This window comes from Acanthisitta chloris, unplaced genomic scaffold (genome assembly GCF_000695815.1).
Source record: "Acanthisitta chloris isolate BGI_N310 unplaced genomic scaffold, ASM69581v1 scaffold30337, whole genome shotgun sequence".
NCBI classification, from domain to species: Eukaryota; Metazoa; Chordata; class Aves; order Passeriformes; family Acanthisittidae; genus Acanthisitta; species Acanthisitta chloris.
In genome coordinates, this window is record NW_008681451.1 from 9,321 (window position 1) to 24,315 (window position 14,995).

Below are 14,995 nucleotides of genomic sequence, written 5' to 3' on the forward strand. Positions count from 1 at the left end.
ATTTATATATTTTAAACCCAAGAACTTCAGAATGAAGTTAAGCAGGAAGCTGTGGCTGTAACCCCACTGCCTACTTCCCCTCTCTCACCAGCTACTACATATTGCAAAGCCCATAAATTGTGAAAGTTGACAAATCAGAGCATTGCTTAAGTTTAAGACTGAGACCTCGGGCCAGGAGATTTCAGTCCTATATTACCTGGAATATATCATCACTGACAGACTTGTTGGGATTCGGTTTCTACCAGCTATAAAGTGGGATTCTCAAATTATGTCATGCCAGCCTAGTTGCCTTTGATGACATGATACGCTGTTTGGAAAGGGAAGAGCCATTAGATGTGACACAACTTGGCATCCATCAGCCTTTTGATGCTGTTCCATGCCCTGATGAACTGAGGAAATGCGATCTGGGCAAAGTCCCTGTAGGATGGGTGGGAAATTGTTCTGAAACAGTGATTATCTTGTGGTTCCAGGTCAAAATACCATGATCTCTTGATCAAGGGCTCCTACTCAGCACGGCTCTAGTCGGTATATTCAGGAACATGTTGGGTGTTGGAAGAGGGTGTGCTTATTAAACACAGATATGCTGGTGATTCTGCACAAGTTTCACAGGGGGGAGACCTGGATCCTGAAACTTGGGCTGTGGTGCCTGTGATGGAAGTAGATCTTGCAGGGAAGAAGGCACTTCTTCCACCGGACTCAGCTCTGGAGAAACCTAAGCAGGAGTGTGGCCTAATTTTGGGCTTAGGTATGGCTCTCCTATTGCCTTCCAGTATTAAGAGCAGATGCTTATTTCACAGGGATATTAATTTATTATGGCTTCTGAAAGGACCCTAAGAATTGAGAGTAGCTAAGAAATGAATAGGAATTGGCTCTACCCTGTACTTTAACCTGAGGAGCTGGTCCTCCAGTCCATCAACAATGACTATTCCTTGTTTATTGTGACCATCATTCACCTGAACAAGTCTCAGTTTTGTGACCCAAACTGCAAAGATTCAGATCTTTGCAGGGAAATCTGGAAAGACCAGGAGCACTTCTCATCAAATATATGTGAGCAATACTTGCTGCCATGACTGGGTAACAAACATAAACCAAGAGCAACTGGTCAAGTAGTCTCATTTGCTGGGACTGACTTTTCCAAAGGAACAGGATGAAGCTCTCCTGGCTTGAGGCTCAGGTTAACTCTGCCTTTGGTGTGCACAGAAAAAGCAGCTACAGGAGCTATTCCTAGAAGCTGAGGCCAGAAGGGGTTCACTGAGACCTGCCATGTGTAGCAGGAGGTGCCAAATGTCTGCCTGGCACCTCTCTGCCAGGCCAGTAAATTGTTGTGGAGCTGTGGAGGTCTGGTTGGCACGACCTGATCTCTGTCCTGGGACCAGGCGTCCTGCAGTGCTGCTGGCCAGTGCAAGGCAACTGTGCCTGGTATGTGCAGCATGCCCTCTGCTCCTGGGAGCACTCCCAGGCTCTTCTGGATAAAGTGATACCTCAAAATAGGCTGCTATCAGCAGTCTGCTTCCAGGTACTGCTGTTTTTGGAAGTCCTGGGTCCCACCTCCTGCGTATCACAGAGGTCCGTGGAGTGGAGGGGAAGATGGCAAATGAGAACAACTCCTAAACACCCTGCTTGGAATTTATCTTGGGGGTTCTGAGAGGTCCTAAGCAAAAGCAGCTGTGGGGAAGATGCCATGGGGGCTCAGCTGCAGCACCCCAGTGCTTGCTGACCTGAAGGCTGGACCTGCTGTGGCCTTGCATCCAGCCCTTGTCCTTGTGGGTGGATGTGTAAAGGTGTGGCTTACTTTTTTGGCCTGGTGTTGGCAGCTCTCCTGGCAAATCTGTGGTACACCAAACCCTGCAGGTGATGTAAGAAGTAAAAACACCTCAATGTTTTGAAGCTCCAAAGAGAACACTATTACTATTAGTACACTATAGGGAAGAGCAGACTTCAGAAACTAAAGTCACTCCTCAAACTATGATGTGCCTAAATCCTTCCACATGCAGATATCACAGCAGCAGTGGCTGCTCCACTTACACAACTCATAGTGAACCTCAAAATAAAGATTTTTTTTTAGTCTTGATCTGGTCAGTTACTTACTTCCTCCTGCATGAATACAGCACAACAGAGAATGTTTTTTAACACAGACAACCTCTATATTTGTATGTCCATTGCAAATGTGTTTGGGTTGATACAGTGTTGCCTTCCAGATCTGCATTCTGATCCCCCTGCTTGCCCTTGTTTGCTTAAGCAGCAGCAAATAGCAATCCCCACAACATCTTCTTAGGACATGGGGAGGCTCTTAGTTACCATTTGTTCTTGTCATATTATTTTAAGAAACCACTGGCTTAGGACATGCAAGAGCATGCACAGCTCAGGCTCTGGACTAACCATTCCTCACTTCTCTGAGCATCTCTCCTCAGTTCCTTGGACTTGGTGGGACATGAGTGAAACCTTTCTCAGATTGCCTTGATCTGGTAGTTGGTGGCTTTGGAGTCCTTCAGGGCCCACATGTACATCACCCTGATGGGGTGACTCGGGCAGGAGCAGTTTCTCTGGAGCCTGAGTGCTCACAGGCTCAGGGATGCTGGTCCAGGGCCAGTCTAGTTGTTGACAGAGCTATCGGTCAGCATCAGCAGGTGGCTGTAAACACAGCAAATAAACGAAAGAAGCAAGCTCAGCTTCGTGCCAGCAGCAAGTCCTCCTGCTGCTGTCAGGGGACATTGCATCCAAGCGGGATTGGGCTCCCTGGGAGGCAGCGTGAGCCAGTGGGCAAAGCAACAGGGGGAGTCAGAGACCTGAGTTTGTAACCTGCCTCTGCCACCCACTGCCTGCATCGCCCCGGGCACATCACCTCGCCTCGCCGCTCCCTATCACCTCGCCGCTCTCTATCCCCTCCCCTCCCGGCCTGGCTTGCTTTTATTTCTGTATCCTGCAAGCGCCTCAGGGCAGGAGCTGCATTTTACAGCTGCAAGAGCCGTAAGGGATACCACGAGCGCCGAACTCGCTGTCAGCTTGCAGAGGAGAAAAGAAAAGGGGGTGGCTTAACGTTCTGGAGTCCTTTTGGGTAATATAAGATCTATTGCAAAGCACTTTGGCTGCAACAACAAAGCTTATTGATCAGCCCCAAGTATTCCAGATTGAGTCTTTCTGCTCGAGAAGTAGCAGGATGAAGAACTGAAGGACGTACACAAGAGAGCATCATACATGAGTTATTGAATAACCATCAGCTCTGCTCCAGCACTGCTTTGTTCCCCTGGACTGTGTGCAACTTCTGAGCATTTTATCTCTTGCCTTCAGCTTTTGCAGGCGTGTGCCAGCTTCTGTAGCACATAAACTAGGTGCTATTTTTATTGAATCTGGCTTTAATGCAGTAGATTTTTCACACGTGTGTTGGGTTTTTATTGTCGGTCTCATTCCTGAACTTTCTGGCACCTCTAAGTGTAAAGTCAGTTATGTGCACGTTGTTTGGCAGATGAATTCCTATTTCTGGGAATCATTTTCCTTCTAAAATGTGTTTTTATATTAAAAATGTGATTTGTATCCATATACTGGCCTAAGACTCCAGCCTGGAGATTTATGCAGCCAGAGATCACCACGACAGGGGATGCAGCTCTGTGAGGAGAATTCTGCTTTCCAAACTGTGGGGTTTTCTATTAAAATCTTGTTTTAGTGACCCAACCTCTGCCTCTTGGAGCAGCAAAATTCCCTTCTGATCTGGCACTGGGGAAAACCAAGCCAGAAATAGAGGATAATATGTGCTGTCTTTCAACATTGTCTCCCTTCCCAGCTTGTCCTCCTGCTAGATCAAGAGCAACCTCCCATCTCACCAAGCCTTCCTACTATCAGCTCTATCCCAGCTACTGCCTTGGCAGTCCCCATCCTCCCTCCAGCATTCCCAGACCCCGTGTGAAAGGCAGGAGCTTGGAGATCCAGCTGCCCACCTTTCCAAAGGAGCTGTCCCCTTTTGCTCCAACTGCACAGACTGCCAGGGAAGAAGGAACCGTGGCTGTGTGTGGTTTTCTCGCCCAGGGTGACCTGGAACACATCTGCAAAGCCCTCCAAAGTAGCAGAAAAGCTCCGTTAGGATTCATCCTGCATACCGCATGGGTGGCTGCTCAGGGAGAATTCTGACATTTGCATACGCTGAGACTTTCCGTGTCTCGGCTGCCCCCGAACCTCTGCACTTCATCTGGTTGAGGGTGTGGGGGCTGCACAGCCAGAAACCCCTTCCTGGGGGGATTCCTCCCAGCTGGGGCTAACCCTGCAGTGGTGGTCCTGATGGTCCTGGTATCCTGCATACCGCATGGGTGGCTGCTCAGGGAGAATTCTGACATTTGCATACGCTGAGACTTTCCGTGTCTCGGCTGCCCCCGAACCTCTGCACTTCATCTGGTTGAGGGTGTGGGGGCTGCACAGCCAGAAACCCCTTCCTGGGGGGATTCCTCCCAGCTGGGGCTAACCCTGCAGTGGTGGTCCTGATGGTCCTGGTGCTCCTCCCCCCAACTGGTAGTGAGACAGAAGTGAAAAAAGCTGCTCCCAGACAGGTTGGAAGGGTCACTTTAGATCCTCAGCTCCTGCTCCAAGCAAAGCTGCTGCCCATGGATCAATTAGAAATATGGTATCTGCACGACAGGAAAGTATTATCACAGTCCTACTGCTCAGGCAAGAGCAAGGCACGGCAAAGGGAAGTGCTACGAACAGAACCAAGCCAAGTGCGTTACTTCTGGGAAGGAAACAGGAGTTGTGCAACAAGGCACTTGGATCTCTCTACCTTAGGGCTGCTCCTAGATAACTGGATTTAGTTTGGCAGCTGCACAGTGCGAGTCAGAGCAGCCTCCAGCAGAGAGAGAAGATGCTCCCCGGGTTGGGAGGCGATTCCCTGAGCTTTGCCACCAGGACCACCATCAGCAGAGCTGTGTGGAGCAAGCAGGACGTGGCTGTAATGAATGAAAAAGGTGGAGGAATGGTGAATAATGGTAAGGAAAGGTAACGTCTTAGTGATTAAAGACATAATGAGCATTATGTTTTTAACTGGATCTATTAAAAAAATTGAGTTTCTCAGACCTCATCTTGTTTCCTACAGCCTAGACACAATTTAAGGGGGGGGGAAAGGGTGTTTTCCTGCAGGCTGTTATGTATATAATGTATATACAGTTTCAGTGAGGGAAACTATTTCACCTGTACAGATTAGTCTATTTGAACTTACTGTTGTTCATTTTGGCATCAAAATCATAACTAGGCAATCCTGGTACTTGGAACACAGATCTAAAGTAATATGGTAATGTGTTTAAATCCTTTTAACATCAAGCGAACATAACATTGCAAGCTGTTCTCAAAACTCTGCCAAAACCAAGTCTGATACTATGTGAAACATTTGAAAGAAAAATTTCAATAAACACAAATTCAGCAAATAGGAACTAACCTACCCAAAAAAAGCTCCTGACACAGAAAGCATGCCAATGCCAAGGGAGCCATGAGTAAATATTGACTAGTCCTAACTAGCAGGTGGAAATATATTTCAATAGTATCTAACTTATTATATAGTATAAATTCGGTTTAAGACACAGATTTAATAGCTAGGTTCAATATGAGATGTAAGATTTATGGTTTTTAATTTTGTATTTTAGAAGCAAAGTTAGGGCCTGACAAAACCCCCTCAAGTCAACAGAAAGTCTCGTTTTAGCTTAAATAGGGTTTAGACCAAATCCCTGGCGAGCACAGGAATTCCTGGTTGCCATCACCTTCAGGATGAGCCATTAAAGTTTCTACTTTAGTTTGCTTTTCCAACTCAAAATTCAAAGCCCTCACACCATATCCAAAGAGAAATATTTACACAAGATGTGTATAAATATAAAGTTTATTCAGTATAGTGTTTAGAAAAATAAGTTCACATCATCTCAGAATACAAATAAAACACTTAATTGTCCAGGCACAAACCCCTATTACAGTACAACAAACATACATACTTTAGATCTCTTTGGTTGGGTAATTAAGCACAGATATGTTTGATGATACACTCTGGGGCAGCATCACCTAACAGTGCAGTAAAGTCTTCTGATCATTCCCTCCTCTAACGTGTACATTCCGCTTAAGTTCCGTATTTGTTGTAAGGCACAATAAACCCATATTGGAGAAATAACTGGTTAGTTCTGGACAAACAGTACATGCAGCAAAAGAACAAACATCCTCTGAATGGGAATCCTCAGAGTCAGAAGATTCACCCCCTCCTTGAGTTCAGAAATTTAAGAAGCAAGTTTTTAAATTATATGAAACATACAAGTAATGTATAAAATATCCTTCAAGATAATATCTGCTAGGAGATACAGGAAGACTTCAGGTCTCCTCGCTTGCAAAATATCATTATTTTTGTTTCCAGAATTATAAAATTACTATTCTTTCTATGATTTGAGACACTTTGCTGACCACAAGCACTAGGCAATTCATGCCCCACAGAGTCCTGCACACATATTTCATATGAAACTGGAGAGATGCAGCCTCTTGTTCATCTGCCCTCACTAAGAAAAGTGCACAGGCACTGGAAATCTATACGTGGGAAAAGCTCCTGTGCACACAGGCTCAAATTCTGCCCTGCTTAATTTAACTGAAAACAGTTATTGAGGTGATTTTGCAGGATTTGAAGTCAGAACCTGTCAATTATTGTCATCAATCTCAGATTGATAGTAGTAACAATAAAAACTGTTCCAGCCTTACTTCTGGGTAAAATCACTTTCTGAATGCATCTTCCTGAATCCACAGGTAGGGAAAAGCAGTAAATGGGAAGAGGTATATGCTTCGATAGACTGTGACTGTTTGGTTCTACCCAAGTGTCAGCCTTGTGCACTGGTTCATGCTGCCACCATATACCGGGCCAAATCGTCCCTGACCTAACACCAGTGAAATGAATGGACCATATTCCTGGCTGGCATGACAGGACATCAGTCTATGGAACTGTGGTAGCTTAGCCGAGTCGAGGACCTGGCCAACAGATCTCTGATTTACACTGCTGAAATGTCCTTGTAGGTAAGACCACAGGAATAATGCTGCAAAAAATAGTCCAGGCAGAGCATTCAGCTTAGTGTGTTTCTGGTTTTCTGCAGAACTCTGGGTGAAACAGAGGCAGCTTCAATTAAAAGTAGTAGAGAACAAAGGGAGTATTAACACCATGCTTTGTAAGAATTTGCTTAAACTTTAAGCATATTTTTCAAAGCTGAGTCTGGGACCAGAGAAGTAGTAGAATTTGGCAATGTTTCCTGTAAAATTTCCAGTGGACTTACAAGTTACAAACATATGTGAAGCTGAAACGATCCTTTATTCTCATCCATAACAGAGAGGGAGGGAGAAGGAACAGGTATGCCTTCCATTTAAACAGAACAGGATAATAAGGGCTGTCTGTGGGGCTTGGACACTCACTGTCTCCTCCTGTGTGGAGACCAGCATCCATATCCCCTAAACACCATGTAAAATCCTTGATTTGGGAATCAATGGAGCAATGCCTTATTTACAGCAGCCAAAGATCCAGCCCCAGACACCTTCTGGGGCTTTGTGTACTGTCTATTTAGAGCAGTTAGCCTGCTTGCTTGAGGGCCATGTAATACAAACTTACCCTTGTAAGGAGTAAAACTACTTATTTAAATATCTATTTTTAAAAACACTGTACCGTGCAATGAGTCTTTATATTGTGCATATGTACCTGCAGAAAACATGAGGTTATAACTACGTTATCTGGAGGGAATGACACTTATTTTCAATGGGAGAAAGAAAGAGTAAAACATAATAATAAGTTACTTGATATCTGGAAGACTAGAATAGATTCATCTTACTTTGTCCCAAACCACTGCTTTTATGTACATCCTCCTCTCCCACTGAAGAGTGGGAAATCTCCTACTAGAAGTACCAGACGCTCCAAGATACATATCACTGTAACAACACACAGTTTTCACATCAACTGTGCTGCAAAACTGTGGAATTCAGAGCCTCAGTAACACAACCAGTGCCAAGGAGGAAGAATAAAAAAGTAACAGATACATGTGTAACACCAGTCTTTTCAGTTATGAGACCTGATCACACCACCAACTGAGAGAGTGCTCTGAAATACTCCCCAGCTTGCCTCCAAATATAGTCTGAGCTTCACAGACCAAATGTTAAGCCTCAATCAACTCCTCCAGAGCCAAGTTCTCCATTAAAATGACAATGATACAGGGTATTTCTAATTTTCCAAATGGCTGAACAATTTCATGCACAAGCACATACAGCTACTGTTACTGTCATCATCATCTTGGTTTTATGGGTGAATAAGAGGTGGGAAGCAGGTTGCTCATGCTGGGGCCCAGCAAACAGATAAACAAGCAGAGTGGATAGCAGAACTCTGGACTATCGGATTCCCTGCTCACGTGGAGCTCCCCTGAACGTCAGGGGAAGATGTGCCAGGGGAACATGCAGCTCCATGTTCTGCTTGTGATAATCTCTGCTTTAAAGCACTTGCCTCAAACACCCTGTTTGCTTGGGAGCACATGGGGACAGCCAACTGCTAATGGGCTGCTTCTGTCTGCAGAGCATCAGCGACTCCGCTCAGCTGCAAAGTGCACTCCTTGCACACTTGCTCTTCCCTTTCCCTTCATTTTTCCCTGCAGCCCTGGAGACTCTGGCTCACAGCGTGGAGTCCAGTGCTCACCAACAGAGCTCAGCTTCAAGGTTCCACAGAATACCTCACAAAACACTCTGTCTTCAATATAGTGCAAAACCACAGCGAGAATGCCGATGCCACACTCACAGCGCATGGACAAACCTTCCTTCCTCAAAGGCTTTCCACAGAACCAGTTACAACCAAGACAAACAGACTGGGATGTGCTGCCTCAATTATCTTTCCTTTCCATTTCTTTTGTCCTTCACAAGTGGATCTTGTTTTGTCCTGAGCCTGATTCAGAGCCCACAGAAGCTTATGCAAACATTTCCTATTGCCTTCCGGAGGCTTTGGATCAGGCCCCTGATGAGGATGAACACATGCTTTAGTTACTGTATATATTCACATTAGAATAAAAAAATAACACAAAGATAAACAGCATGTCATTTTTGTACATCTGCATTCTTCTTATTATTTTAAAGCTTAAGGATGTGCTTTTCCATGCTACAAAAACTCCTCTGGAGGAAAGTTTAAGATCTGTTCCACTTGCCCAGAGCCACCTGCTCCTGCTGTCCCAGGGGAGAAAGGTGTGGAGACCCATCCCCAGCCAGGCAGGGACCACAGCTGCTCCCATGAGCCTTTCAGTCCCACCTTCAGCCCCCACATTGCTTGTTCTGGAAGGATATCTAAGCACACACCTAAGTGCACTCCTGCATGGGGGTCTGCCTGCTCCACCAGCAGCTGAAGCCCTCCCACACAGGCTGTTTGGCCCATGCAAAGGTGGGTTTCCCGTTCCTGGCCTGCCCATCCAACCCTTCCTGCTCATCTGCCTGAGGCTGGAGCCAAGAGCTTTCCCTCAGCACAGCAGCTCTGCCCGTGGTCCCTCCCTGGACTCCTCCTGCCCTGCTGAGGTGGTGCAGAAGGACCTACCTTTGGCTCTCTGCACCACTAGTGAATGTCACCCATGACGTCCCAAAGACTTAAAACTCTTCTTACTTGTGCAAGTAGGGGCACCCAAGTCCATGGGTCTACTTGCAGAAGTAAGGCATCAGGATTTGTCCCTGAGGACGGATATTTGCAAATCAGTGTTTTTATTCCTCCTGCCACTGTGCTTTAGTAACAAAGATAAGGCCACTAGGAAGAAAGGCACGTGGAATTCTGTAAAAAAATACACAGAAAGGTTCAACTAATTAGCAAATTACTAACAAAACAAACAAAAAAACCCCTGAACACAAAGACAGAGGGGGTAGAGACAGTGACCTCCTGGGTTTGTGAGACTGGGAATTCATTTTCTAGTTTCAGTGTGATTAACATTTTACAGTCTATTGCTTGAAAAAACTACAAAAAAAGTAAAACCTTGTCAGAAATAACTACGCTTACTTCCTGCTCAAACAATAAAAATAAATTAAACAGCCAGAAAACGTTTTCCTTTTCAATGCATTGTGTCTAAAGTGAAAGGGAACATAAACCATAAATAAAATCCATTGTACTAATTTAAAAAAAAAAGAAGTCTCCTTTATAAGAACTGAAACAATATTTACATTCATACTGGAGAGAAAGCTTCTGAGTTGCATAATTAGAGTTTCAAACGATGCTTTTTCTGGTGCACTGACCAAATGCTAGCTGTAGCATTTAGAAACCTGCAAATGATTGATGAGAGATTTTTGGTTTGAACACAAGTCTGCTGAAAAAAAAAAAGGCAAACACATCAGGAACAATATCATTTAGGATTTTGTTTCATTTCTTAACCTCAAACAACATCGAAGTCGCCGGAGAGGTATCGTCTAGAGTTCCTTAAAAACTTCTCAATGCCCATGGACTGCAAGTAAACAGCAAGAATGACTGCATTGCTTCTACTTTTTTGGAGCGAGATTTTTGTTTGCTATCTGAAGTTAGGAGTGTATACTTACTGTTGAGAGCGTGTTGTACTCTGGGGAGTCTAGTTAAATTATCAGGGTAGTATCTGGTAGCCAAATCTGTACCCATTTGCTCAGTACTTGCCCTGGCATTTCCTTTCTCCTTTAATCTGCTTAAAAGAGAATACTGCATGCAAACCAAGTGTGGTAACCGAATCCCATTGCCAGAGGTTCCTCTGTACGTCGATTCAGACCATTGAAATGTTCTTCTGGTTTCTTTAAATGAAAAGAAAAACACCACCAAACAAAAAAACCCCGAACACCCCACTTGGTGTTTGCGAGGGCCTCAAGAGGAGACTTATCTATTAAAACAGAAAGCAAGAAAAAAAAAAGTTACAAGTCTTGCATATCTTCATCCATCTGAACTGTCTGCAGTTTGGCAAGTTCTTTTTTGTCCGTTTCCAGTTCCTCACAAACCGTGTCAACCATGTTACTCATGACATACTTGGATTTGGAATCCATCATCATTAAATTGCCAGCTGACTTGCCCTCAGAGTTGGGTAAGAAATTCTCTTTGACATCAGGTACTGCTTGCAGAACTAACCTGTGCTCTCTGACGAAATCCTGATGCATTTGTGCAGAGGGGTTGCTGACACGGTCTCCACTTGTAGACACTATCTCTCCAAGCGCAGGCTGTGCGGTGGAAATGGACAACAGATCCTGACTGGTGATGAGGGAACAGTTCTGAAGGGTTGCATAGTTAGTGTTGCTGATAGATATCACCGTAGAGGTACTGGTCACAGGTGATGACATGGACTGGCTCTCTGAGATACCAGAGTTCAGTTCTGCAGCATTTAAAAGACTCGGTGGTGTGAGGGAAAAATTATGTGAGGGCGTTACATTCACTAAGGAGGAGGCCAAGGACTGGAGTCCTCCACTGGATATATTTTCTGAGGACATGTTTACATTTAGTTGTGTGTTCTGACTGACTGGCATCAACTGAGAGAACACCAGGCTTCTTTCCAGTCCTTCTTGCTTGACAGAGCCTACTGCCTGGCCCGAGTTGGGAACGGTATAAACGACTGCACTCGGAGCGAGGGGGCTGAAGAAAACCTTTCCTTGCTGCACTGTTGAAGATTCAGTCGTGAAAGTTCCTCCATCAGATGTGCTGGGATTTACTGAAACATTACCTAGGCAAAGGGAAGCAAAAAGGAAAGAGAAATTACAGCTGGCAGAGAGCGGTGCAGGTGTTTTGTTAAGAAGTTCTGGTCTTTTATTATCCTTGCAGTACACACAGCTGCTAATATTTCATGCAACACTGAACAGCAATGTTTGTAACAGGTGAGAGAAAATTTGGTATAAAGAAATACATGCTGTTAGTAAAAACTGCTTCTGGAAAGTAAAACAAAAAAACCCCCAGGGTTCTGGTATATTAGGTATCTTTCTGACTCTCATTCAGGGGCAAACAGTCCCCAGCCATGTGACTAAAACGAGCGTGCTTTGGCCTTCACTGGTTGCCACCACTCAATTTCTATCTAAGAATAGAAGCATGAAAAGCTATTAAAGATAGTTCAGTGACAGACTACAGCTTGTGTGTGGGAACTGGAGACACGTCACATGAAATCCACTACTGCTGGGCAGAACCTACCTGAGCCAACCTGTTCAAAAAACATGAAAACCCACTAATTTCTATCAGGTTAACTAGGCTGTCCCTCAAGCACTTGGAGCTTTCACCTTGCACTGTCACGTGTTTTTAAAATCACAACCCTACCACATCCATCACACTGTGTGAAGTCACTCAGCAGTGCCTACCCTTGCACCCATAGCTCGTGTGATGTTGTAGTGACCCAAAGCAAGGAGAGGTGGCCAGAGATGACCTGAAGCTGTTTTTACTGGATGTGCCATGCAAGTTGCTATTATAATAATTCCCAAAATACACTGGCTCTGGGTCTCACTTCATATACCTCTCTTGCTCAAAAGCAGTTTAATTACAAGAGGCTACATTTGGAGACACCTGAATTTTTTAGAACAGCACTGAAGATGAATTTCACATGGGAAATATTTTGGTTGCCTGTGATGATTTTTTGGGAAGATGTTACTTGTATGTGTAAACTAGAAGAATAAAGTGAGGTAACTTAAAGTTACCTTTCAATATTATTTACTGTAGCTTACTTAAAATAGCCTGCAGCACTCTTCACTTGGGGTAGGCAGATAGCTATCCATCCAAACTGTGCTCTGCACCAGACTAGACATTTGGTGGATCACTCTCCCGTGGGAATCAGTACTTTTAACAATGAGGAAAATGGTCAGAGAGGAGCTTATTATGGATCTCAGGACTTTCAAATTGTCCCACACTACTTAAGGGACAGAACTTTCTTTCTCCTCTTTGCTGGCTGTCAGTTTATGCCTTGGAGCATGTGGATTAAGTGGCTTTTGTAATTACAGGTGGCATTCAGACTAAGTGTCTTCTCCCTTTAATCCTGGTTAAACCATGTACCAATAACTTCCAGTGCCTGTGAGTGCCACATTTTAGGATCTTATAATTGTGCACTCATTTAAGATGTGTTTGTGCAGTTTTGGGGTTTCTCCCTGTGCTACAGCAAGAATAATGCACTCCCTATACATGTTTAATTCAAAGAAGCACAGGAGCTCACTTTGATTTCATTATAGGACTCAGCTCCTGAAACTAGAGAAATTCATTCCAGTTTAATCATTTTCATAACCAAAGATACAGTGGGTATTGTGTAACAGTGATGTTCAGTTGTGCTTTTTAACTACTCTGCTTCAAAACAAGGATCCAGAACTAGGCTTGTGCTCCCTGGAATTCCTCCTGGCTGGCTGCAAGGCTCAGTCTATGGTATGTTAAGACAAACTCTAAAGCAAACTCAGGGAGGAGCCTGCACATTTGGCACATGAACCTGTGATGACATATTTCCCTTGGACTGAGGGCAGTTTAATCCAAATACCCTCACATTTCATATCCACGAGCCACTGCTTACTTCTGTTGTTCCCCTGCAGTTTAATCTTCCTTAATTAAGGAACAGAAAATGTACAAGTGGGACTGCTTGGTCTTGTTGTGTCTACAGTAATTTAAAAATGTATTTTTATGAAGTGCTTTGGTTAAAAAACCCCAAAACAACCACCACAAGAGCAACAACAGTAACCATTTCCAGCTGCCTCAATTTTAATTTTTATGAACCTTCTAATTAAAAGAATTCAATGGCAAATGGGGAATATTTTCAATTACTGAAACATGTAAAGTTTACAGATATTTGTGAAGAGTGGTATCACAGACTTCTGTGAACAGCATGAGATGAAAGAGGTGTAAATTGCCAGACCTCCTTCTCTGCTCCTTGGAGAGGAGCTCAGCCTCACCTAACAGTCTGCCCATGAGCATAACCCACTATAAAGGGAGGCAAAAGGTATTATTTGATGTTGTGTGTGTGGCTGTGGCTGAGATACAATCCTGGTACCTCGGAGGGAAAGGAACACAGCTTCTGAAATGGTCAGTGTGCCTGATTCCAACTTTTTCTCATACTTCTTACTGCAAGGGACAAAGCTTTTACCTTGTGAAGCTGCCACAGAAACAGGAGGCAGCTGCAGAGAAGAAAAACCAATGCTTCCGTTCAGCAGCTGGCCATTTGTTCCTGAATTGGGGATCTGGACAATGCCATACTGGTTTATTTGGACAGGAGCAGTAAAAGTAACTACAGAGCCTCCGTCTTGGGAAGCAGCAGTTTGTACGTCTTCCCTTTTCACCTCTGAGCTCGGTATCAATCCCGGGAAAGAGACTGGGATGTTGCTAGGGCTGAAGGTGGCTGCCGTGGCGCTGGGGACCGAAGCTTGAAGGAGTTTGAAGTCCTTGACATCTTCTGACGAAGATGACAGTATGTCAGTGATGGACACTCCGTTGCTCACAATGCTCGATGCGGTTTTGGGCGAATTTAAGGTGACTGTCTGTGACGTGCCCACGCTGAGTCCATTGAGAATGACACCATTGGGTCCCTGAAGAAAAGAGCTACCATTGAGGAAGACAGGAGAGGTACTGGCAGGCACGAGGTTTCCATTCAACAAGACACCAGATGAGCTCAAGGCTATTTTAGTGTTTCCAAGCTGCTGCATGTAGACAGGCTCCATGTGGCCAGGAAGGCTGAGGCTGGTAACGCCATCGGATGAGCTGGAGAGTGGATGGGGAGATAAATCCTCCTGCCCCTTACTGGATTCATCCTCTGTGCTGGGGTTGCCATCTGACTCGCTATGGGAAAAGATGGAGAGATGACATTGCATTAGCACAGTGTGCCAGGAGCTCTGCACCAAGACGCACTTCTTGCTTTACACAGTTTATGAGTTTCCACGAATCCTTTTTTTTTCCCGTTTCGCCTTTACAAGGCACTTTTAAACGAATACTCAAGCGAAGGGGGAGGTTTCTTAGGAAAGCACACATCAAACCAAACACTCGCCGAGGAGCAACTTTTACAGACTGAGTTATGGAGCTGTAAATAAATTCCTCCTCCCCAGCCCTCGACCC

The 14,995-nt window shown here is 44.7% G+C and overlaps 1 protein-coding gene across 1 annotated transcript; it reads right to left on the reverse strand.

The window, feature by feature from the left end:
• Positions 1 to 10,860: 10,860 nt before the first annotated feature.
• On the reverse strand, positions 10,861 to 14,754 carry SIX4 (SIX homeobox 4). The gene is made up of 2 exons (XM_009078117.1): positions 14,034 to 14,754; positions 10,861 to 11,657 (listed from the first exon to the last, which is right to left on the reverse strand). The coding sequence occupies exons 1-2, from the start codon at positions 14,752 to 14,754 to the stop codon at positions 10,861 to 10,863; spliced, it is 1,518 nt and encodes a 505-aa protein (XP_009076365.1).
• Between the last annotated feature and the right edge of the window lie 241 nt (positions 14,755 to 14,995).